Below are 26290 nucleotides of genomic sequence, written 5' to 3' on the forward strand. Positions count from 1 at the left end.
ACGTGACATAGCCTTGCGACAAAATTGTTTTATTTTACGGTAGAATCGGCCACTCAGTCTTTACATTAATATTTTGTAAAACCACAATTATTTTTAATTTGATACAAAATGCACTTAACGCTATCAAAACTATCAGAACGCCATAAATTGTTATAATTTTGATAGTCAATTAACCGCAGTTACTGTTTTGTTGGATATATTAATTTATTCTTTGAAAGTGTTACTACCAAATGCACGTGTTAATAAAGTATATTTTAATTTTATGTTGGACATCAATGAATGGGTATTTAAATTTTTATGTAATTATATCGCAATTTTTTAAGAAAAAGATTGATTTGTTTGTTTTGTTTTATATATTGAACTAACAACTTGACATGATAGTTAACAATAAAATTAAGTGTAAAATAACGAAAATAAATATATGACATTTTATTCAAAATAAGTTCTTAAATTATGTTTAATAAAATAGGTTTAAAAATCGATGAAGGACAACTTTAAAATACAACTAATTTTGAGAAACCGCATTCGCATCTTTAGGAGGCTGCAACGTTTTATCACTTTTCTTGATTTCTTTTTTCTTCATATCTTTCACTTTATCATTCAGCGATTCCAAGGGTCCAGCTAAACCAAGATTGCAAATAGCCGCCGGTATGGCACGTTGCGCTTTTCCATGCAATCGTCCCGTGACGGTGCGGCCTACTTTACCCACAGCAATGACAGCCCTATCAATTCCTTTTACAGGAATATCTGAATCTATTGCTGAAGTTAATTGCATATCTCCACTTTCACTTTTACAAGCCGGCAAATAGTGGTCTATTAAGGAAATTGCACGGTTTGTAGCAGCATCCAAAGTATTCAAAGCCCGCACTCCATTAGTTGTCGCCAAAGCTTCATTTGTTTTTTGAACAGAAATCGATTTGATTGCAGAAATTGCGTGTTCAGTACGACGAATGATGTCTGAAGGAGTATCACGTACAACTGGTATAGTGTTTTGTATCTTGTCCAAAGACGCCATCAAGGTATTGTCGAGAGCGTTTAAAGGACGCCCTAAATGATGAGCCAACGGGACAGCTATCCGTCGAGTGACGTTCTCTGCGGTGTCCAAAGTGGAAGCCATTATGGGACTGATTGCTGAAACGGCAATAATTATCATAACCATTTACAACAAATTTTAATTAGTATTTTACTAAATTTACTTTTATTTAATATACTATTAATTTTATTTATTCATCATTTGGATTGGCAAATGTGTTCACTACATTTTATTGCATTGATAAAAAAGATAATATTAAACGATAACATACCCTTTATTTTCACATGATTCGGGATTGTTTTAGGTGTGGTTCACTAAGAAAATTTACATGCTAGCTTATGTTTTAAAATTTATTACATCTTAATGTATTACAACATTTTCAGATATAGCTGATAATTCAGAAAAACAAAAAAATAACTTTTAACCGATTGAAAACTAGTACCTTAAATATTTTGTCTGCTTTACTTACATTTGATTTTGTCATATACGTTCTGCGATTTCTTAACCGCAGACTCGATCACTGGGACTTGCATGATTCGATCAATTATTTGCATTTGCGGCAACTGGGGCGTGTGTGGCACTCGAATTTGATGGATCCTTTGCGCTTTTATAATTTGGCGTTCTATGCCCTGATTAATCTGACGTTGAATAATGCTTTGGTTATTACTGGCGGTAGCAGACGTATCGGTAGCACTCATGATAACAGATTCTATGAGAAACTGTAATAGACATCAACATTATTTATGCACTTAATTACAATGACTAATAATATTAAGTTTGTATACAAAACTAATATATTATGCAACTCATATCAAACTTCTATGAATTGTTCAAATAAACTTTCTTTACATTGTCTAACTCACGTTTATAATCAAATCTTTTGGATATGCGGATTATAAATCTAACCATTCCAAATATTTACAAACTACAAACCAAGCCACAAAAATCATTTTCAATAAAATTTCAATACCCCATATTCACATTCAAGACAGTTTGCTTTGATATTCAAAGATTAAATATAGCACTAAAAATTTAAAAAATCAAATCAATCAATTCATGAAAATCGAATATTAGAACAATATTACCAAATAAAAAACGTTTTATTAAAAAACAAATTCATTGATTTTAAATACAATTCCTAAATACTTGCAGCCAATAGAAATCGAAATTGAATTAATAAAAACATGTTTCCTAGCAGTAGCTTTTAAACCTTTGTTAAAAATGTATTCGCAATATCACAATATATTAATGAAAATACCTCAAAACGTTACTTTGCGAATGTTTTAAATAAATAGTTAAATTAAAAACTATACTGTTAAAATAATTTGATAATATATTGAATATATGTAACTTTTACTTTTTGCAATTAAATAATGATAAAGTGATAAATTTCTGAATATAATTGAATCCGAAATGTAAATATTTCGCCAAATTATAAACAAACGACTGAGCTAAAAATAAAAATTAAAAAAAGAAAAAAACTGGCGTTAATTTGCGATATTGAGATTAGATTTTATATCGTCAACAACAATTCACATAGTTAACATAAATTGCTGACGAATCGGAACAAAATCGACACGATTCCATGGTTTCAATACTACGAATAAAATTTTGTATACGAATAGCAATTAATTATTCTTATGCACAATAATGAATAGATATATTGGAATATAAATCAAATGAAGAAACTAGATATTCTGAGCTCTAGATATTCACACAATTGACTAATGTTCAGTTAAACATGAATCGTATCGCATGAAAACTGCAATCACAATCCGTGCAATCTGCTCGATATTCGCTACTAATATAATGGCTTACATAATTTTATATAAACTGTTTAACACAACATAACATATCAAATCGATCTCCAAATCACTAATGTTATTTACATATCAAATCGATACCAAATCACTATGTTATTTAAATATGAATCAAACGCAAAAACGCCGAACTTGAAACATACATACGCAACAAAAACGTACAACGCTTACCCTGGTCCGTCGTAGATAACTGAATGCCTCTCGTACCAATGCTGACGACGCAACGAATGACCGAATGCGTTCTTTCAATTTTTACTCAGCATGCATCACCTGATCAGTAACAACATTGACCGTTGGCGGCGTTAAATTTTTCAAAAGGGCGCGTATTTATGATATGCTGGATACAAAAGATGTAACAAATAATTTAGTTTGGTTTTATTATGTATTTATTGCATTTTTTTATTTGACAAACTGAAAATTTTGACGCTAAAACAATTGAAAATATTTTTAATATCAAATGATTTGGATCTTAATTAAAATGATACGTAAAAATTATTTTATAATTTTTGTGCAACTATAATTTGATTTATAATTTTATTAATTTGATATTAGTAAGGCTTAAGTTTAAATATAAGTATAATAAAGATTGTATACTGCAAGTTTTAGATTTATATAAAACAATATTATTAAATTTACAATAGAACGTTAACTTTAAAAATAAATATGTTTCGGACTGTATTTAATCTTTATAAATGAATGTAAAAATAGAATGCGAACTTATGAATTGTCTTCTTCTTATGAAAGCAATTTATTATCAATTATGCAGAAGCAGAAGTTAACATTATGAATCATGCCTCATACAAAATATATAAATTACAATTTTTTATTTTTTTAAATGTTGTGTTATAATCGAGTATAATTAAAGTAAATTTTGAGTATAAATAATGAAAACGTATAAAACTAGGTGTGAATTGCACTTTAGCTTAATAATCAACACAGATAAAAAAAATCAAGCGGTTTATTTCGAAAATAAAAGTTTTTTACTAGAAACTAATGATTGCAATTTACAATTGATTTTTTTCTTATATGTATGCCCTAAAATCACAATATTCTAAATTTTAACAAATATTTATAATTCAACCAAATATAATTTTACTAAAATATTATCGCGATTCCCAAATAATCAAGTCTTTCAAACGGTTTTCAATTTTCAAAATCGATTCAGGATTATTTGCGATAACGTGAACAAAAAATATTGCACTTTTCTGCCAATTCCAAAGAAGAAATCATGGTTCTTTTTGGTTGAGTTTACCCGAATGGTTTTTAAGTTTTTGGATTAGGCAAAATTCGACTGAACACATAACAAAAGCGCTGAACATTATTTTAATTTTAATGCATTTTTTAAATTTAATGACTTAAAAAATAAAAATTATCAAAACCTTTTTTTTTACAAATAATTACGAAAAAACTGCGCGGCTGATATCCACTAAAACTATTCAGCACGATTCCCAACTAATATCTTTCTACCTTTTTTTTAATTTTCCTAACCGATTAAGTATTTTTGGCTAAAACGTAGACAAATTTGACACTCTCACTCCTCCTACAAAGAAACGGTTTGGCCGATCGCCGCGCAATCGGAACGCAAGTCCTATTGAGTTATATCAAATGGCATTTAAATTTATTTTTCGGTAGCCGCTTTCGTGAAAAAGTCGACGAAAGATCGAAACTTTTCCTAAAACATGCTTTTTCATAATTGGACCCAAAAGCTCCTGATTAAGACATCGAGAAAACATAAAATTTGCTAATCAGATTTTAGAAAAAAAAATAGTTGTGTTTGATACAATGTAGATATCGACACCAATGTAATAAATTTTAATTTCAACTAATTCAGTTAATTTAAATGTCAACATGCCATTTAAATGACCTGAATTATTTAATATCAACATTTACACGATATGATTATTTAAAGAAAAGATTAAATAGACATTATTATTATATTACTAATTAGATAAATATTTATCTTTACAAAAAATAATAACAAATATTATCATATAGATATAAACTATACATAGAGTTTTAAAACATATTTGAATTTCTTTAATTTCATGTTTAGTATTTCACTAAAATTATCTATATGAATCATTTTATGCATATCTGAAACACCGCACTCTATGAAATGTTTGTATAATTATGTGTACCATCTTTGGTATATAATCAGTGCACAAAGGTTTTGTGATTCATTTCGTTGGAAGATTCACTGACGTCAACGAACTTCACCAAGTAAGTTGATTGAATTCCGAGTGGCAAAATGGATTATATTTTAATGTTGTTGATAAATTATAATGTATCAAGAACTGTGCAACTTGTTAGATATTATAGATTGTTGCGCGTCATGTATGCAGCCGTTTCGAAAACCAATGAAGTCCAAAGTGCCACCAGCTCAACGAACGGATTTGTTGGAAGAATGTTGCAGTTGCCTGGAATTGAAAGTGCCTTGCAGCAGTCTCAAAATGTTTACGGATTTATAAAAGGTAAACTCTAAATATATATATATATATATATATATATATATATATTGAATCTAATTATTTCATAGTATCTTATTTTCAGCTTCTAGTTGTGTTTCTAGTGCATTATTAAAAGCTGAAAAAGTTACTAGTATAGTCATCGCGCCTTCACAAAATCAACATTCAACAAAAGCTATCACAGATAATGCAGACACGGCAATCATTGTCGCCAGTAACCAAACACATCTAAAATCAATAAAAGAATTCGGTAAATCCAAAGTACTGTCGCTCAAAGAGCTATCTTGGCGTAAAACCAATGAAGTGTTGTCATCTTCCTATGGTCTCAAGGCTTTGAAAGGCATCGACTACGCTTCAGGTATTTTGGAAGGAGTTTTGGACAGTTATCTGCCTCTATCTGAAAATGATTCTAAAGCTGATTATAAAATTCCGCCTGCAGAAGAAGACGGTTTGGCTCACGCTGTGCAAACTTTGGGGAAAATATGCAGACAGCTGGTACTGCGTGTGCACAACAAAGTTAACCTAGAGAAAAATGAATTGCACAACTACATGTCTTCACTTACGGTGTACGAAATCCTGTCTGAATACGTTGATCGTATCTACAAACGCAAGTCATATAAAAATCAATAATCAATAAATGAAATATCGCTTTGAAAGTTTTACTGTATTTTAAAACAATTTTTATATATTGTGCATTTTTAAATATAAACATTAATAAAATCTTTAAATTTTTCTAATGTATTACAATGCCTGATAAATAAAATTTTAAGATTTATCAATTTGTTTAGGTTTCATTTTATCAATATGATCGTATCATTAAAAAAATAATTTATTAACTTTCCCGTAGGCCAAGTTACAGTAATTGCATGAAAATCGAAAATAATTTTTTTTGTATATTCAAAGAACATTAGATTTCTATTAATAAACAGACGTGCTGCTTCGTCCGATTTTAATAATTCAAAAAACATTTTACTTGTATTGACAAGATAAAAAACTGATTAACATTTAGAAAGGCAGGTCTAGCGGTTTCGAAAATCTAGTAAAAAAAAGTAAGAAAAATACTATTTTGAGGTCAAATATTATTGTTGGACATATGCACATCAAATTACCAATTATTTTATGAAGATTTTAATAATGTGTAACAATTTTGTTCACATTTCTTATGGGTTTTGTAACATCGTCTGTCCGTCAGACGGCGACGCGGCGCTTAGTCGCTTCGATATTACGTCTCTATGCTGCTAAAGAAGTGCGATTGCTTTGTAATAAAGTTCAAAATTTCCAAAATATTTCGAACTGAAAAAAGCATTTTTTTCAAGTTTTTTTTCTAAAAAAGTAGTTTTTTTTTCAAAAATATAAAATTTCTCAAAAATCTATTTTTTTTTCAAAGTTTATGCATATTTACTCTTTTTTCAAAAATTTAATTTTAGGTACGGAAAGTTCCAGCAATTTGCCTTAAGGCACGAGGCCATACATCACTAGTTTATTTGTTAAATTTGCATTGTTTTTACGCAAAGTTAATTATTTTTTTATATAACACTTGTTTACATTATATTAATTGTTACAGAACGGCACCAATTTAAAATCTACTAGCAACTCGGTGCGGCATTCTGGTGAACTTGATATTATTGTGTATGTATGCAATGTTGTGCATGTAAACCTATGTTATGCAATTAGCTTGATACGAATTTGTGGACATTGAAGAACATACATCAACGTTCTATAAATTTATTTTCTGTAATATTAAAGCTAATTGCAATAGACATAGCACGTTGATTTCAGAATCGATATAAATAATTAGCGTCGTGACAGTTTTTTAGTTTCTACAAAAACACAATGCACAATACAAATTTACCTCTATTTAACCTCTTCTACTCGCGGGCCGCATTTATTAAATTCCCGTAGGGTAGTTATAGTAATGCGACGAAAATCGAAAATGAAAATTTTTCCATATCTTCACGTTTTGAAGTTTTCTGAATATTTTGACATACCTCAGAAAAACTGGATGTTTGTGTGTGTGTGCGTGTTTTGTATGTCCGTATTTTTTCGTTCGTGTTTTCTGGCGCACGGATCAACCGATTTGAATGGTCCAAAAAACAGTTTTTGGCACAGGCAGGTCTAGTCGTTACGGAGATACGGAGCAAAGAGTGCAGAAAATACAAATCGGAGAGAGAACGGAGTGTCCGATTTGAATGATCTAAAAAGCATTCGGTTTCTAATGATTTAGAGGTGCAGTCATTTCGAAGATACTGAGCTCAATGTGCAAAAAATTGCAGTTTTTGAGAGAACTAAGTGTCCGATCTAAATGATTTAAAGAACTTTCTCTACTTTTTTAACAAAACAATTACTTTTGAAGAAAAAATTGTTCCAAATTTTTTTTTCAAACAATTTTTTCTTTTTGTGCATCGAAAATATTTCAGATTTTAATTTCAATTTTGACTAAAGTTCTAATATACTTTAAACCAGTGATTCCCATAGTGGTCCACATGGACCCCCAGGGGTCCGTGGCAACTTTCAAGGGGTCCACGGCGGTAAAAACAAAATTTGGGGGTCCACGGCAGTGGATTACAATGCACCATTACGTGGATTACGTTAAACGATAATATAATTAGTGCAGTAAACGGAGCGTTTTAGGTCTGAATTTTTTTACTGTGCTCCGAATTGAATGAAATTTTGGAATTAGGTTCATCTTACCCTCAAGTTTAAAAGTGAAAACAATTCGGGTTGCGCCATCACCCCCCGGGGGGATAACACCCCTTCTCATTTGTGTAATTACATTTTTTCAAAATAACATCGGAAATCGATAGAAGAACTAATTATAAGAAAAAATGTCTCCTATAGTTTTTCAAAAAAACTAATACTTTTCAAGTTACTGGCCACTAAAGATTCATATATATTTGGCGTTTTTCTTCGTTTTTTTTGCAAATATCTCCTAAAATATACATTTTAACGAAAATCATGTAATGAACAAAATAATGTCAATAAAAATCTTAATAAATCGGTATTACATGAAGTGTTCTAGAAAAAATATGAAGCAAGATTTGAAAGAGCAAATTTGTTTTTTATTTCGTTCAAGATTTAATTGTTGTATTTAAAGCCATCTAGTGTCGAGGTTTTACATTTTATGCATTTCAGTTAAATTGGGTTTTATAGTGCTCAATATAAGCTTTAAAATGAGTGCTGTTACAAGTTTTTTGCATGTAAAATGAGTGAGTTATCATGCAAATAAGAAGCATATACGAAGTTTTTTTCTTTTAAATCATATGGTTTAATGAGCGCTAATTCCACCAGAATTAAAGTAATTCACATTCCATCTAAAATTTACTTCATTATAGACATCTTGATGGATTCTAGCAGATTCACTACTTTAGTACAAACTATTTTCAGAAAACTCACGATTTTATAAAAACTTTTTTTCTAATTTGCGCGGCCGCGCAGTCTTTAAACATTCATAACTATGTCAATTTTTTTGTGAAAGAAAAATAATAAAAAACAATAATTAGCCAGAAAGATCCCTTTGATTTTGATCTATAAGCTTTTATACGTGTCTTTTATTATTTTTGAGATATAATGAAAATAATTTCGATTTTTAAAAATATTGGAAAAATTTTTTTTTATAAAATCGTGAGTTTTCTGAGTACTAGTTTGTACTAAAGTAGTAAATCTGATAGAATCCATCAAGATGTCTATAATGAAGTGAATTCTAGATGGAATGTGAAATACTTTAATTCTGGCGGAAATCGCGCTCATTAAACCACATGATTTAAAAGAAAAAAACTTCGTATATGCTTCTTATTTGCATGATAGCTCACTCATTTTACACGCAAAAGACTTGTAACAGCACTCATTTTGAAGCTTATATTAAGCACTATAAAACCCAATTTCACTGAAATGCATAAAATGTAAAACCTCGACACTAGATGGCTTTAAATACAACAATTAAATCTTGAACGAAATAAAAAACGACTTTGCTCTTTCAAATCTTGCTTAATATCTTTCCTAGAACACTTTATGTAATACCGATTTATTAAGATTTTTATTGACATTATTTTGTTCATTACATGATTTTTGTTAAAATGTATATTTTAGAAGATATTTGCAAAAAAACGAAGAAAAACGCCAAAAATATATGAATCTTTAGTGGCCAGTAACTTGAAAAGTATTAGTTTTTTTGAAAAACTATAAAAGACATTTTTTTCTTATAATTAGTTCTTCTATCGATTTCCGATGCTATTTTGAAAAAATGTAATTACACAATTGAGAAGAGGTGTCATCCCCCCAGGGGGGTGATGGCGCAACCCGAATTGTTTTCACTTTTGAACTTGAGGGTCAGATGAACCTAATTCCAAAATTTCATTCAATTCGGAGCACAGTAAAAAAATTCAGAGGTTATACCCTTTTTTCCTCTCCGTTTACTGCACTAAATATATAGATTTACAAAAAAACTTTAAATATAGTTGGCAATATTTAGAAATGATTCAAAAAGTAAATAAAAAATTACATATTTATATAAAGTGTGTAAGCTGTAGCATGTAGGCATTCGAGATGTGGTTAAACTATATGCTGGCTGTTGAAAAGCTTAATTTTGGTAAGATTTTTGCCCTTAGAATTTATAAATACCAAATATTGAGTTTTAAATGGCAATTTAACGAAGTGCGATATAGATACCACTTATTTGAATTACAGATATAGTTTATTTCTAGGTTGGTTATTGATGAAAGTTGCTTATATGAAATGTTTACTGACAAATGTTTTAGGTTTGTTAGTGCTTAATGATGTTTCTGATTATTATAGCAGTTCTACCGTCAGTTGTTCCACGTGGATTAATGTTGTAACTGGTTGCATGGCATTGTGTCTTAAGGCAAATTACTGGAACTTCCCGTACCGTGAATTAAATTATTTAAAAAACCTTGAAATTTTTTTGAAAACATTAAAAAAAAGATTTTTGAGAATTTTAAATTTTTTTTGAAAACATTAAAAAAAAGATTTTTGAGAATTTTAAAATTTCTGAAAAAAATTGACTTTTTTGAAAAATTTGATTTTTTTTTATATTTCGGAATTTTTTTATATGTACTGTTAATTTTTCTGAAAATTTTGAACTTTTTTTGAAAGCAATCGTGCTGCGTCGCTGTTTTAGAGATAAAATATCGAAGCGCGTAAACGCCGCATCGCAGTCTAACGGATCAACATTGATACGGAACCCATAAAAATGCCAACAAAATTCATACTTATTATTAAAACCTCTATAAAATATCTGATAATTTCATATGTATTTGTCTAATGATCATTTTTTACCGCCAAATGGCATTTTTTTACTTTCTTCACTCGATCTCTGAAACCGCTAGACCTGCCTTCGCAAAAATTATTATACTATATATAAAAATACTCATTTTCGATTTTTTTGCGATTACTATAACTTACCCTACGGAGAGTTAAAAATCAAATTTGTTTAATTTAAAAAAGTCTAAGTTAGTAAAGCGTATTTTATAATATAACATATGATCAATTTGATGATGTATTAAAAATAATTATGAAGCCGCAATTTATTACTTAAGTTTTGAAACTAAACTCATTAATATATTTATCTTAGCAAAGTCCATTTTAAATTCATTTTATTGCTCGATATATTAAGTTGAGCAGAGGACGATCTGTTAATAGTATCACAAATAACAAATATATGTTACGTAGTAAAAAGATACTATTTAAAAATACAATAACAAACAGTTTGTTCAAAAATATATTTTCAGATTACAATACGGACTATTAGTAAAATTTCTAACTCGAATATATAACTTGAAAAAATTACTATTGGCTTGTTTGTTTTCTTTTTTTTTAATTTTATGAAATTAAATTCGCCTTTGGAATCTTGTATTCAGCAATTTTCTCATTCATAACGTTTTACAAGAGATAAAAAACACATTGATTCACATAATTAATTTGATAAGTAGTTGTAATTTAATTTTAATTAAGAAAAAACAATATTTAATTAGGAAAATTTTAATTAAAAATTAAACCTATACTTTTCGAAAATCCGGGACAAATATTGATTTTGAAAAAACCCGGATCAAAAGATGAAACCTCGGAACTGTCCCGGATAACCCATAATATAGGGGGTCCATGACAAAACGAAAAATATCGCAAGGGGTCCACGGCACAAACAAGTTTGGGAACCTATGCTTTAAACAAATAATTTTAACTTTGCAATTCAGTATATATAATTTCTATAAATAGACAATGTTACAGTATTTATAATAATCTATTTGAAAACATTTAATATTACTCGAACATTTTATTACGGTACGGAAAGTTTCAGCAATTTGCCTTAACGCACGATGCCATAGACTACTAAATTTTTAAATTTTATAGCGAGCCGCTCTTATTAACTATCGGTACGGGTAGGACATATGAATACGTCATCGTCAATACATTCTTCATTTTCTGGAACTGCGTAAACAAACTGATTTTGTATTTACTATTATCTACTATATTTCCATAGTGCATAAAAAGTAAAAACGTTTGCACATGCTATTTAGTCTATTTAATTTGTTCGGGCGCGGCTTACGAACGTGAATTAGCACTCTCTGGCTTGTGGGCACGCTCTCAACTTCAGCCAAACCCAACTGCGTGCACCATGATGTTAAATTTCCACTTGACTTTATAGATCACAAAAATAATCTCAAGTGAATATGAAAATTAATATGAAAATATCATATTAAAAAATACTTTTAAGTCAATACTTCAAATAAGATACGTTGAAATAAGATAACTGCTCGATTGCTATTCAAAAAGAAACAAGCCATATATTAACACTTTCGACTCGAGAGTCGGACTGCCAGTCGGTACGCTGCGCTCGGAATATTATAGTGCTATACATATCTCTCAACTCGGAATTTTTTTTGGTATCGGATTTTTTCAAAATTTGGTTATATTGCTTTTAAATATAGTTATTATAATAATAAAATAGAAAACTTTGAAAATTTAAAAAAAAATGCACTCAAAACCATGCTATATTATTTAAAAAATCATTTCTTCACAGATCTTTATTAGAATTATGGGGATCATGAGCTAATAAATTAATTTTGTTATATATTTATTTATAAAATTAATAAATCAATCAATAAATGAATGTAATAGTAAATTAATTTTTAAAAAATAAAAAAAAAATAAATGTAAGTTTAGATTTCGACGAGTCGGCATCCGAGCGCAACGGTAAAATGACTATGCCGCCGGAGTCGGCATCCGAGTCGAAAGGGTTAATATTCAGTTCACCGGCAGAGCTCTTGTCGAGTAAACATCTACATTGCAGAGCATTACGTAATAGTGATTCATTTATATTCAAGTGATAGACAATTATTTTATCATGATTTAATAGTTGTTCTAGTATATATTTTTAAAATTTATAGTGTTTAATTTTTTTTACAATTATTTTGTAAATAGTTTTTTTTGTTTTAATAGTTTAATCTTGGATAAACCTACCTGTGCCCCTTAGGGTCCTAATATAAAAAATTTGTCAAACATTCCTGTTGTCGAATCGAACAACATATTAAATGACGGTTCGATGACAAATGCGGAATATGCAGTGCTTCAGTTACAAAATAATCAAACACAAATAACCCAAACAAATAATATTTAGTCAGCACTTTTGACATCTTCGATGAATACAAATTCAAATTTAAATCCCTGGCAAGTTGTGACATGTGTAAAAAGAAAATGCCAAAAAATATAAGTGAGAATACATTAAAACTTAATAATAGATTTAGCGCAATAAAAAATGAAGTTTCTAATTCTAGCTCTCAGCCTTTCATTATTAATAAAGCATTGGTACCACCGCCCATTTTTATTTATGGAGTGAATAATTTTAGAGGAATGATTGATGATTTTAACAACGTAATTGATAAAAATAAATATTTAACAAAAATTCTGGATAATAACATAAATAAAATTAAAATCGAATTTAAACGACACTCCTGATTCTGAAGAATATTCTTTAATTCAATTTTTAAATGAATTTAACACTTTCGGGACGGCACCGATTTAAAAACAATCTACTTTACCGGCCGTAAACTTGATTTCATTGTGTACGATATGCAATTTCTTTGATAAAAAATTGTGGTCATTGAAGGACATACATTTATAGTATTAATTTATTTTTGATCATTTTATAAAGAATGGTGACGTTCAAAATAATTTTCAAAATGCATAGCTGGTTGATTTTGACATTTTTTACAATAAAATGTTGTTTGCCGCCTTCCTCCAGGTGCTTTTCTGTCAGAACAGAGAATACAATCTCTTTTTCTTTCTCTCGCATTTAGAACATGCCACTGATTAGTCAGTATAATTGTTCATTATTTTGCTGCCATAATGGTTTATTTTTTCTATTATATTGTCTAATAATTCATTTCATATAAAGTAAAATAATCTATTGGATGTTTTATATTGCTTGGTATTTGTAGTCGGGGTGTTTGTTGATGTATGTCAAACTCGCTTATTGAAGGAGAATCGGCATATTCGCTAATGTCTTTCCGCTCTTCATTTAATTTGTCGAACTTCTTTTTTTTGTTGGTTGGATAATATCATCATTACATTCATCACTATCTTCTGTGCGAATAGTAATTTCGTAAAATTTGTCTGTATGAATGTCTATTTGAAATTCATCTTCATTCTCAGCTTAATTCACAAAATTTACTAGTCGTTTTGCCATATTTAAAAGCGCTCGGTCGTTTCAAATATTAAAAAAGACTACATAGCAAAAAAAGGCTAAAAATACTACTAAAATAACTTAAAATTATTTTCAAAATACAACACTGCTTTTCACTGCTATATGTAATTTACTACTTACTTATTGATTTAGAAACATTTAGTCTCAAGAGTTCTTTTATATATCATTTTCCTGATCATTCCTATTGTATTAACATATTATTAATTTCCATTTTTACAATTATGTATCCATGTCCCTTGTGAAATTGTTCTTTTCATTTACTATGTGCTTTGTTTCTATATTATTCCTTTCGATTATAGTTCATAATTTACTATCTACCGACACATTTATGCCTCTATGTACCAACTATGTTACTAATTTGTGTTTGACGATTTATATGATTTTTTTTGACGGTAGATACCTTAGTCTTATAGATCATACTAAAATATCACGGTCCTACGACAAAATTAGACCCTTGATCGACGTTTTCGCAAAAACACTAGAACCGATTTCTGAAATTTAAATGCCATTTGATATATCTCAATGAGGACTATCGATTGTCATTTGTAATTTGGGAAAAAGTGTTAAACTTTTTGTCCACATTAAGCTCTGACTACCGAATCGATTTTAAAAAATAAACAATTGTTCGAAAGATATTAGTTGGGAATGATACTGATTAGTTTTAGGTAAAAATCTAACGAGCCGTTTTTTTGTAATTAACTGTTGAAAAAAAAGCCGATTTTTATGGAAATTTTTGGCGATATATATCATGGTCTTATAGAACTTACTGAAATATCACGGCCTTACGACAAGTAGTTTAATTTTAAAAAATCATCAAAGTTTGAGAAATTGAATTGTTTTTTTTTTGACGTTTGTTAAAATTAAAATTAGACGATTTACTTGGTATAACGATAAAGTACTTGGTCTTAATGAATATACTAAACCATTAAAGACCTACGGAAACTGGTTCTATTATAAAAATTATTGATTTTTTAAAATTTGCTTTTAGAAAATATTTCAAGTTAACGTGCTTGTTCGTTTTCAATTATGTGTAATAGATTCACTCGAAATACTTTTAATTACTCATAAGTTAATTTATTTTTTATTGGTTAAGTCGATTATTTACACATATCGGGAAGTTTATGTAACTTGCCTCAAGGCAAATTACCAATACCAGCTAGTTAATTTTAAAGATTTTACTTTATAAATAGTTTTATTCTTAAATAGAATTAATTCAATAACGTTAAGCTCAGTTTTTTTCGAATTTCTATCATAGTATTTTTTGGATAGGTGTTTATTTAGGATGAGGTTTTCTCGGGCGTTTTGGCTTGCGGATTGAATTCTATGTTTAAGTTCTTTGGCATAATCGTCATTTGGTGATCAGGAGGTTTGTGGAGAGAAGATACAATTTCAAGTTTATGTCCAAAAATAAGTCTGAATGGACTAAAACCAGTGGTTGAATGTGGAGTGGTGTTGTAAGTAAAAATGACATAAGGCAGCCAATTATCCCAATCCGACTGATCGGGTTTGACAAAGTTTTTTATATATTCGATTAACGTACGATGAGATCGTTCTAATGCGCCATTAGATTGCGGATGGTACACAGTGGTTTAAATCTTAGAAATTTTAAATATCTTACAAGTACTTTTGAGCCAAACACTAAGGAAGTTAGTGCCCAAACAAATCCTGAAATGTTAGTATATATTTGTTAAACCTAGAAGTCTCCGTTAATGGTCTTACTATTCTTTGAATGGCTTGGAGGTAGTATCTGTAATAATCATGTAATGTTTATTCAAGTGATAAATTTTATTGTGTTGACAAAAGTCACAATCTATTATATGAAAATGAATCGCAAAATGTGTTGGTAAGCGCATAACTCAACAACGCCTGGACCAATTTGTCCAATTATTTTTTTAAAATGTTGGTTGAAGTCCAAGGATGGTTCTTACGGCGAGAAAAAATCGAATAATTGCCGGGAAAACCCAAAAAATTGCCTTTTTCTTTTTCTCATACAAACGTTTTCTAACTAAAACGAAGAATCAATGTGAACTTCAATTTTAATTTTTATAATGCGTAAATAAATAAGGTGAATTTGAGAATTTACAAAGGTAAACTGGTAGACAGGGAAATTGGAGGATATGTAAAATGGTAGAGAGGAGTACTGGTAGATAGACGAATATGTAGGCAATTAAACAGGTTGACAGGTTGGTAGACATGAATAACGGGATGACAAGTAAATTTATAGGCCGGTACAATGGTAGATCGATAAACAAGTTGATAGGTAAATTAGTAGACACATTGTTAAACAGGTAAATTGTACAACATGTATATTATTGAAAAGGTTAATTGGTAGATATTTAGAACGGGATGACAGGTAAATTGGAAAGCAGGTAAATTGATTGACAGGTAAAATGGTGTGTTGATAAACAGGTCGATAGGTAAATAGGTTGACAGGTAAATTGGTAAGCCGGTGAAAGATTGATTAAAAAGTTGATAGGTAAAGTAGGCAGATTATTGAAAAGATAATAGTAACGTTAAACTAAATGTAACAAATACACATGTTTGTCCAACTTTTAATTTAAACTAAATCACGGCAAAGCGTGAACGGGTACAGCTACTTTTTAATAAATTTGCAAAAATCGCGCTGAAGTTTAGGCCAGTTATATTTAACGAGAATTCTTTTTAAAGTACGTTTAAAACCTTGATGCCTACCAAGTGACTTAGTGTGATATTCATTAAATAATTCAAATTTGTCGTCAGCTGTCAATATATGTTCACGATACAATTGTAAATAAAAATGTTAATGACATGATTTTTAAAAATATATCGTAGCATGGAACGTACTTCTGTCCAATATAAGTTGTTAGTCTCGTTAACAAGAATTGGTAGTGATAATTTCTTTACATTCAGTAGTAAGCACAAGTCTAAGTTAGTAATAGTGGTGAATAGGATCTCTAAATTAGTCAAATCGTTTTTAGTATTTCTTGTAATCAAATAAAATATAAAAATATATTTATCTTTAACATATGATATTTCCTACCCCAATTAATTCGTTTGTTCTATTATATTTACTTTGAATTTTTTTAAAATAAAAAATGGGAGCTTAGGAAATTTTTTGGGGTTTCGAAGCAAATGGAGCATTTGCCAGAAATAAAATTATCGCTTCCATCAATTATATTATAATTTGTGATTGTTCGAGAAAAAGGTGTTTTTCTAAAATTATTAATATCATCAGTAAATACATTATAAATACCACACAACGCGTAGCGTTAGTATTGAAACTCCCTTTTTTGTAAACGATTTCATAATTAAATTTAATTAAGTTTAGTTCGCCAACGCATTAAACGCGAGCTTGGATCTTTTAAATTAAACAGCCATGTGAGAGGCACATGGTGAGTAACGATTATAAACTTTACGCTAAAAATATAAAGTCTAAAGTGGCGTACAGCCCATACAATTGCAAGTAACCCTTTTTCAATAGTAGAATGAATTTAATTCAGCCTTATTTAAGGTTCGACTGGCATTTGCGACGAGAAAATCCTTTCCAGTCTCACCCTCACATAGAATAGCACCTAAAGCTTTGCCTGAAGCATCGGTAGTAAAATTGAAATATTCTTCGAAGTTTGGACAAATGAGAATTGGTGCAGTAACTTAAACAGATTTTCAAAAGCAAGTTGTTCTTGCGAGGTGCAATTAAACGTATCATATATTTTAATAAATTATTAAGGATTTTGGAAGTTTTAGAAAAGTTGTTAATTAAACGCTTATAGTAACCTACAAGTTCTAGGAAGGATTTAATATCTTCAGAATTTTTTGGAATAGGAAAATTTACAACTACGACTATTTTGGAGAGGTCAGGTTGTATTTCGTCGAAAGTGATTATATGTCCTAAATAGTTTACTTCCTTACAGTAAAAATTGCATTTGTTTGGCTGCAACCGTAAGTTATTTTGTCAAAGTCTTTCCAAAATTGCACAAAGTCTATCGTCATGATCTTTTAAAGTATTTGAATATATTACAATGTCATAAAGATAAACAAAACATTTTTACTTTGTAGCCAGGTTAATACAGAGTACATTAAGCGTTGAAACGTAGCCGGTGCATTTTTCAAACCGTACGGAATACGTTTGAATTCGAAACCGCTAGAAGATGTGGAAAAGTCTAATTTAGAAATATTTATATTTACATTACCGCGAAACTTTTTCAAAAAATCTATGCCTAGTATGCCATCTCCCTTTATTAGAAGATCATCTCTTACTATTTGTAAAGTATAACTAACTACCTTATTACCTAACTTAAATCTTGAATCTGCCTTACCGATGGTGTTTATTGATATTGATTGATGTAATATATCAACATTGTCTGCTAAAGTCTTAATCTTTACTAAACTAACTTTGGCCCCTGTATCTACTAATATTTTTTTTTACTTGGATTTGTATCTAATCTATATAAATTATTAAAAGCTAAATTATTGTGATTATTTAAACAAGAAAGCTGGGTTTCTCCCAACTCACTTGCCTTGCTAACTTGAGCTGTGCTACAGCCAGGAGTTTCCCTATCTACAGAATTTACTTTTAGTTTAATTCGTTCATTGAATGCTCGCTTGCGGCAATCTTTAATTACATGACTTTTATTTTTGCATTAAGCATAAGCGCATATTGGAATTTCAATTTTAAGTGTTTTAAAATGACATTTAAATGGTTTAAAATATTTACTATAAGAAGAGTTCGAATTCATTAATGTTTCTACTTTAATAGCTATAGTTTTTGCTTGTTGTAAAGTAGAAGGCTGCCTAGCCTTAATTAAATATTTTAATTTAGGATTCAAACACTCTTAAAAATTGAGGAGGGCCTGATCATTTGAAGGACCTGAAATTGTTGAGTTTGTGAAAGGTTTATTATTTTTTCTAATAGTAGCTTCAGTGAACTCAGTCAAAAGCTGTTCTAATCGACATGCAAAACAATTTACGTTTTTGTTATGTCCTTGTCTACATTTATTAAAGTCAGTTTGTAAAGATAAAATAAATCTTTGATCCAAATATAAATTATCTAACGCTTTTCAATTCATCAAAAGTTTCGAAAGATTTGTATTGTATAGCCTGCATGGCTTTGCCCTCGATTTTAATATGTACAATGTGGTCGACAAATGCACTTTGAAAGTTTGCACGTAATTGATCAAAAGCGAAATTACACTTGCAAATGAAAAGACTGCATTTATCTTGGCTAGAGCCATCAAATGAACTAATCATTTCTTTAACTTCCTTGAGCTTTGAAGCCATGGCTGATAAGGGTATTGAGGTAGATGGAATGGAAAAATTCGAAGAAAATTCTATTTTTCGAATAGAAAAAATTGGTAAAATATTAACCCTATTCAAAACTGAGTCTACTAGTAAAGTGATTGGTTACCTGATTTTGAGACTTATCGTAGAATAATATTTAAAAATGGACTCGCAGAATAATTTTCAGAAATTGACTCGTTGAATCTGCAAACGATTCTCTGATTTCAGATTCACTCGAAGCTCTGCTGGTTCACTTTGTTGTACATTCAATATATTAGCCTACACATTCAAGATGAGATTAGTTTACAATTGAAATTTTTATATTAGTGAAATGAAGATATAAAATATAATAATAATAAGAAAATAATTATGAATAGTGTGGTTAATTGGAATTGAATAATTATTTAGTAGATATAGCGTAATAAAATAGTAAAATATAGTATAATAACTTAGTAAAATATAGTAATTTTACACTATATCATAATCAAGTTCTATAAATTTTTAGTTATGGTATAATAGTAGTATAAACTTTGAAAATGAAAAATAATGAAAATTAAAATATAGTAGAAATAGAATTTGTTTTTGAATATGGTAAATATATTGATATTGAATATAGTAAATATCAAGAATGCGGTTGTAAAATGTGTGATCAAATAGGATATAATAAATAGAAATACTAATAAGTAAGAAATAGTAGATTTAGTAATTATGACATTTTCACACACAAAACACAGCTACAGTCCAGATTTAGAAAACAAGATACGGAAATACTTAAAATAGTATTATATAATAAAATATAGTTCAATAATAAAGAATATAATTGCAATTAGTATGATTAATTTGGAAATAGTAGAAAGAGAAATTTGAAATAAAATATATAAGCTGTAGTAGTATCACACACTAGTTACAATCAATTTTTTCTAGTTAAATATTATTTAATATAGAAAGTTTGATATAAAAATAGTAAACATGTGAGAATTTATAATATGATGAAGTATAGATATAGAAAGAAATAGTAATGTCTAAAATTTGGTAATGATTGTATAATAACTCTAATGAAATATGTATATAATACTGTCCCGCAATGGCGATCAGAAATGCGGTCGTTTAGTGTGTTATGCCGTAATGGCGGAATTCGCGCCAAAATAACTGCGTTGATGTCAGCGGCTTGTGTCCGATCCTTCCGCTACAATGTACTTTCCTTGCCAGGCCCTGTGTTCTACTAAAGTACAAATCGTTTACTTTTAAAAATTCTTCACATTTTGCAAAAATTAGTATCGTTTTTTCTGGTATTTGTCAAAATTACTTTGACTTTTGATATTACGTTTTCCCAAAAACGCCTGAACTGATTTCAGAAATTTAAAAGCCATCTAATGTATCTCAATGAGGACTGTCGTTTGTCAGAACGGGAATATAATTCAGAAAATGTTTTGGTAACACATTATTCACATTAAACCAATAAGTACTTTTACAGCACAGCTTTTGAAATAAATAGGATGTGTCCAAAATGAATACAAAACGCAGTGAGCAAACAAATGGTCAGTTAAGAATTAAATATAAACTTTATATGAAATCAAAATAAGCATTCTTATTAACATTTAAATATAAATATATATATATATATATATATATATATACATATATATATATATATATATATTCAATAATAATTAAATTTCAAAATTAAAAGAATAACAACACTATCTAACACTGAACATAATCTGTTTCAACTTGTCAAAACCATTTGACATATGAGTAGTATTCATCTGTCATTTGAATAATATTGTGTGGGAAGCCATTTTGAATCAAGTGCTGTTTACCAAAAATTTTCAAATTAAAAATGTAAATTTCTATGCGGATCTGAAATAATTTCTCACCTTTTGGACATATATACATACTCATATATACAAATGTATACCCAAAGTACAAAACATCACATATACAACATTTAAACTTTATATTTAAATTATAACACCTTGATGATGAGACAAACCTAGTCTCGAAACGATTGTGAAAATTATTATTTAATAAATTAGTGCAAAAAGAGTGTTGTTTGTTCATATTTTCAAAATAATATCTATTATCCACTCAGAATACATTTGTTATATATATATATATATATATATATATATATATATATATATATATATATATATATATATATATATATATATATATATATGATAAAATTGTTCTTGGGCATCCAACCAGTGTTTAAAAACAGTTTTATAGAAAGAAAATGTTTTTATTCAGAAAACATACGTTTCGGGTCTTGATTTGACCAATCTTCAGTGCTACTATTAAATATTTCAGGGTTACAATTTAAAACAATATAAAAAATATATAATTACAGACAAAAATAAATAAAAACGAGTAAAAATGCATAAATCTATTTAATTTAATAAATTTGTTTTATAACTAATATATAATGTGAAAGTATATATGAAAAGTATATATAAAAAACAAATGTAAAGAAACTCACCATACAAATAAATTTGAAAAAAAAAAACACAAAAACACACAAAATTGCTTGAATAAATTATGCAACAACAAATTGATAAAACGTCGAGTTATGATAAATTTTAAATAATTGTAAAATTATAATAAACATAAAAATAAATAATATATTTCATTATGAAAAAGCTTATTCCAAAAGAACATGTTGTCAGCTTGGAGTTTGTGTAACATGTAAAATGTGTGCGTACGTGTTTGCGCAATATTGTAAAAACTGTATGGTCATTGGATAAGAGAACGGGATAAAGAGATTTTTTTATAATCTCGAGCGCGGCGGAGTTAATTTCATCATCATTTTTGAGGGAAGCATTGCAGTTAGAGTTATTTTCGATGATTAAACGGAAATGATAAAATGCTAAATCCTGAATTTAAATCGATGAAAAAAGTTCACTAGAGTTTCATAGATGTTGACATTGTTTAGTGAAATGATTATTATTGTATTAATCGTAAATAATATATTACTTTTAAACAGCATTTGTAAAAGCTCATTTTTCTGTTTTCTGTAGAGAAAGCATTTCCAAAAAATCTGATATATTCTGCACAAATGAGTCCTAAGAACGTGTGTGAGGATCTAATTCTTTTAACCATAGCTAAATCTTCTCTGCTCGTGTTTAATTTGCTAAACAATGTGACTTGGGAATTACACAGTTTAACAGAATAAACTCTAGAACTCCATTCTAAGTCGTATCTAATTAATCATCTTATATTTTTTGTTGTTGGGGCTTTTTTTATAGGACTATCGCAATGCCCGCTTTTCCCTTGCTAGTTTGTCTGCACGTTCACTATTCACAATTGCCAAGCAAATTTAGATATCAAAGCACTATTAAAAAGGACTTTTTGTATATGTAATATGCTATATATCTACAATTTTCTTATTGTTTTGGTTTATTCAGTGTTATGAGCGCCGATTTGCAATATGTAAAAAATAGTGACTTCCCGATATCTTCATTTGTATCAGAAACAAAATTCAAACAAAGTAATTTGAATTGTGATTGGTTATCTCTGCAAAGGACAAAAAACGCGCAATCGACTTTAATTTCCTATTTGGTCTCACCTGTGTATATAATTCTAAAATATTTTAACCCATTTTCAAATTGTAGGTTATTTATGTGAATTTTAGCACACTGTGCATTATGAAGTTCCTGACAACAAAAAATATAATCCTTGGAAGATAAGTACTTTTGTGGATACAGAAAAAGCAAAGATTTACTATTTGTATAATTCAAATCTACTCGATTTGATGTAGTAGATGGCAGTAATCTAAGGTGCGGGTTTATTATTCAATACAACATCCTAATATGCAGTTCTGCTAAATTCTCTAACTGATTTAGAAAGAGGTGATTATAGCTCCCAGGCTTTATCTCAAAGCTACATATTGAAATTTGTCCAAAATGTACTAATTTTTATGAGATAATCCCTAATCAATATGACATCCAAAATCTATTTTTGTTATGTTCATACTATTTAACTTGCCTCTCAAAATACTGTGATCAACACAATCATATGTCTTAAAGATGTCGGCTGCTATTAATAAATAGTATCTATTTTGAGTTTGAGATATGGATAACATTCGATATTTATATCAGTATATCAATTGTGCGAAGTTTGGGCCTAATCAATCTGGCAATCATTTATTAACAATCTATTTTCTAAATACCGTTCAAGTGTTCTTTTTATAAACTTTTAAATAATTTATTCATGTACAATAAAACAGCGATATGTCGGTATGATTCTACCCGTCTTGGATCTTTCTGTAGTTTCAAGATATGTATAATCATTGTTTTTTCAATCATTACGTCTTCAGTATGTGGCTAACATTGATTTTTTTTATTAATTATTATATAAATTTCTTTAATTTGAAAAATCGGACTTAATTATGTCATATATTCAAATTCCTATTGACAATTGGCGTACTTCAAATGTTGGTTTACGTGTATGACATATTTGGTTTGACAAATTTTGGTTTACGTGTATGACATATTTGGTTTGACAAAATTTTTAATTTTTCAATTGGAGTTCAATCGTGGAGCCTGTAAGTAAGTAAGCGTATTGCAAATTAGCATTTTAATAACAGTCTGATAAATATCCAGAGAATTACGAAGAGGCCAATAGAAAGTTTAAAAAAATCGCAGAAGTTTATGAAGTATTATCAGATGATAAGAAGCGTCGTGTATATGATCACTATGGCAAAGAAGATCCCGCAGAGGATATGACGAAGTTATTGATATGCACTTTTGTTTTCCCTTTGCGTTTCGTGATCCAGAAGAATCAGAAAATGTGTTCCGTGAATTCGTTGGAAGATCTACTTTCAGCTATATCCTAACTGGTATGATATCATTTGGATTCCGAATGTCCAACTTTGGATATGATAAGATGTTTATGATGCCAGATAAATTTCAAGAATGGATAATAGGTGTAAAATAAAGGGTTCTGTGAAGAGAACTAGCACATCTACAAAATGTATAAATGGTAAGAAACTCACAACTAAGAAGATGGTAAAAAATGTAAGGGAAACTGTGATGCTTTACAAAAATTCACATCCTCACATCAAAGACTGTAAATTGCGTTCCACAAACTATTAGCAACATTTAAATATATTATATTTAGAACAATATAAATTTAGAATACATCATTTAGAGTTGCTGGAACTTCCCATACCAAAAATTAATTTGTTTTAAAAAGATAGATAAAATTTTTTATCACATTGAAAAAATTGGATTTTTGAGAAATTTTAAATTTTTGACAAAAAAATTAATTTTTGGAAAAAAAAACTCATAGCAAAAAATGTTTTTTTTTTAACTTCCCGTAAGGTATGTTAATGTAATGGCCAAAAATCGCAATTGAAAATTTTTACATTTCTCGACGTTTTGAAGATTTCTGAACATTTTGGCATACCTCAGAAAAAAAAGATGTGTGTGTGTGTGTGTATGTATGTATGTGTACAAATTTCAGTCACGTTTTCGGGCGCACGGATCAACCGATTTGAATGTATCAGAAAACATTCGATTCCCATTATTAGGGAAATGTGCTGATTAGTTTTTGGCAAAGGCAGGTCCAGCAGTTACGGAGATAAAGAGCAAAGAGTGCAGAAAATTGAAATCGAGTTTTTGAAAGAATGGTGCACCCGATTTGGATGAGCTAAAAAACATTGAATTAGTAGTGATTGAGAGAAGTGTTTATTAGTTTTTGGCAAAGGTAGGCCAAGCCATTTCAAAGATACGAAGCTAAATGTGTAAAAAATGGCAGATTTTGAGAGTACTGAGCGTCCGATTTAAATGATTCAAAAAACGTTCCACTTGTCTTAACAAAATAATTGATTTTGGACAAAAAAAATTTTGTTTAAATTTTTTTTTTTTTTAATTTTTAATTCTGACTATAGTTCTAATATACTTTAGAAAAATAATTTCAACTTTGCAATTCAGTTTATATTCTTATAAATTCTTATACAATTCTTATAAATATTAGACAATGTTAAAATATTAATGATAATCTATTTGAAAACATTCAGTATTCCTCGAACATTTCGTTACGGTACGGGAAGTTCCAGCAATTTGCTTTAAGGCACGTGCCATACACCCCACTAATTTTTGAAATACTTTGAAAACGTTGAACTTTTTTATAAAGCAACGGCACTGCTTTAGCTGCATAGAGACAAAATATCAAAGCGCGCAAGCGCCGCGTCGCCGTTTACCGGACAAACGACGTTACGGAACCCATAGAAATGTAAACAAAATTGATACACATTATTAAAATCCGCATAAAATATCTGACAATTTTATGTGCATATGTCTAACGATCAATAAGTTATCATAAAAAAAACTATGAATCGAAAAAATATATATCAGTATACAGTTCATAGATATTCTATGTTCATAGTCTCTGCGAAGAATTTGTCTACACACACGTAACACATAGAATGTCACAAATTACAATGATTATGGTTATATATATATATATATATATATATATATATATATATATATATATTAGGGTGGGCCGAATCATTATAGAAGTAAAATTAAGCGATATGGGCACCTTTTCATATGAAATATATGTGTTATTTAAATGAATTTTGACTTCAAAACCATATATCGCAAATAACTCTTTAGCCAGCGAAATTTTCAATAAAATACTGTTTTTAATAAGTTAATATATTAATTTAGGCATGTGAATAATTCAAATTGTGAGTTATATTTTGATTGATAGTTTGTACGGGGGTTTTTAAATCGGGTTTAGTTTGTTGTTATTTATTTCCATCAGAGTGCGCTAGTATTTTTTTATAATAATTCTCGAAGTTTCGAAAAGGATATATTAATGTGAAAAATTGGCATAAATCTTCATTCAGTTCTCCAGTTAGACGTGAAGTATCAATGGCGAATTCTTATTTAAATTCCGGCGCAAGTGCCAGTAATTTGAATCATATGCGCTCGCATGATCAAATTACATTTGGGGAAGCAAAAGAATTTACTGGAGTAAATCTTCCGAC

General features: G+C 29.1%; 2 protein-coding genes and 1 pseudogene across 3 annotated transcripts; 2 read left to right on the plus strand and 1 right to left on the minus strand.

The window, feature by feature from the left end:
* Nucleotides 1-446: 446 nt before the first annotated feature.
* LOC113377739 (lipid storage droplets surface-binding protein 2-like) lies at nucleotides 447-3152 on the minus strand. Of its 2 annotated transcripts, none has more exons than XM_026618148.1 (3): nucleotides 3025-3152; nucleotides 1503-1752; nucleotides 447-1131 (listed from the first exon to the last, which is right to left on the minus strand). In XM_026618148.1, exons 2-3 carry the CDS (start codon nucleotides 1729-1731, stop codon nucleotides 506-508), a joined length of 855 nt encoding a protein of 284 aa, XP_026473933.1. In that variant the 5' UTR covers nucleotides 1732-1752; nucleotides 3025-3152; the 3' UTR covers nucleotides 447-505. The 2 variants fall into 2 exon arrangements, with proteins under 2 accessions (XP_026473933.1, XP_026473934.1); XM_026618149.1 differs by lacking the exon at nucleotides 3025-3152 and adding an exon at nucleotides 2852-3005.
* Nucleotides 3153-5041: 1889 nt separating this feature from the next.
* Nucleotides 5042-5963, plus strand: LOC113377825 (lipid storage droplets surface-binding protein 2-like). The gene is made up of 3 exons (XM_026618253.1): nucleotides 5042-5073; nucleotides 5146-5324; nucleotides 5404-5963. The coding sequence occupies exons 2-3, from the start codon at nucleotides 5186-5188 to the stop codon at nucleotides 5946-5948; spliced, it is 684 nt and encodes a 227-aa protein (XP_026474038.1). The 5' UTR covers nucleotides 5042-5073; nucleotides 5146-5185; the 3' UTR covers nucleotides 5949-5963.
* Nucleotides 5964-19288: 13325 nt separating this feature from the next.
* Nucleotides 19289-24396, plus strand: LOC113375785 (annotated as a pseudogene).
* The last annotated feature ends 1894 nt before the right edge of the window (nucleotides 24397-26290 follow it).

The sequence above is a fragment of the Ctenocephalides felis genome, unplaced genomic scaffold (assembly GCF_003426905.1).
Source record: "Ctenocephalides felis isolate EL2017-DRISC unplaced genomic scaffold, ASM342690v1 CF-g0.4_SCAFFOLD_01886, whole genome shotgun sequence".
In the NCBI taxonomy this organism is placed as follows: domain Eukaryota; kingdom Metazoa; phylum Arthropoda; class Insecta; order Siphonaptera; family Pulicidae; genus Ctenocephalides; species Ctenocephalides felis.

What these genes read in the sequence shown, in the direction of transcription:
- LOC113377739 (XM_026618148.1), bottom strand. Translation starts at nt 1,731, where the DNA reads ATGAGTGCTACCGATACGTCTGCTACCGCCAGTAATAACCAAAGCATT. An exon ending in CGTATATGACAAAATCAAAT is followed by an intron (nt 1,132 to 1,502) that starts GTAAGTAAAGCA and finishes TTGCCGTTTCAG; the next exon opens with CAATCAGTCCCATAATGGCT.
- LOC113377825 (XM_026618253.1), top strand. Translation starts at nt 5,186, where the DNA reads ATGTATGCAGCCGTTTCGAAAACCAATGAAGTCCAAAGTGCCACCAGC. An exon ending in TGTTTACGGATTTATAAAAG is followed by an intron (nt 5,325 to 5,403) that starts GTAAACTCTAAA and finishes TCTTATTTTCAG; the next exon opens with CTTCTAGTTGTGTTTCTAGT.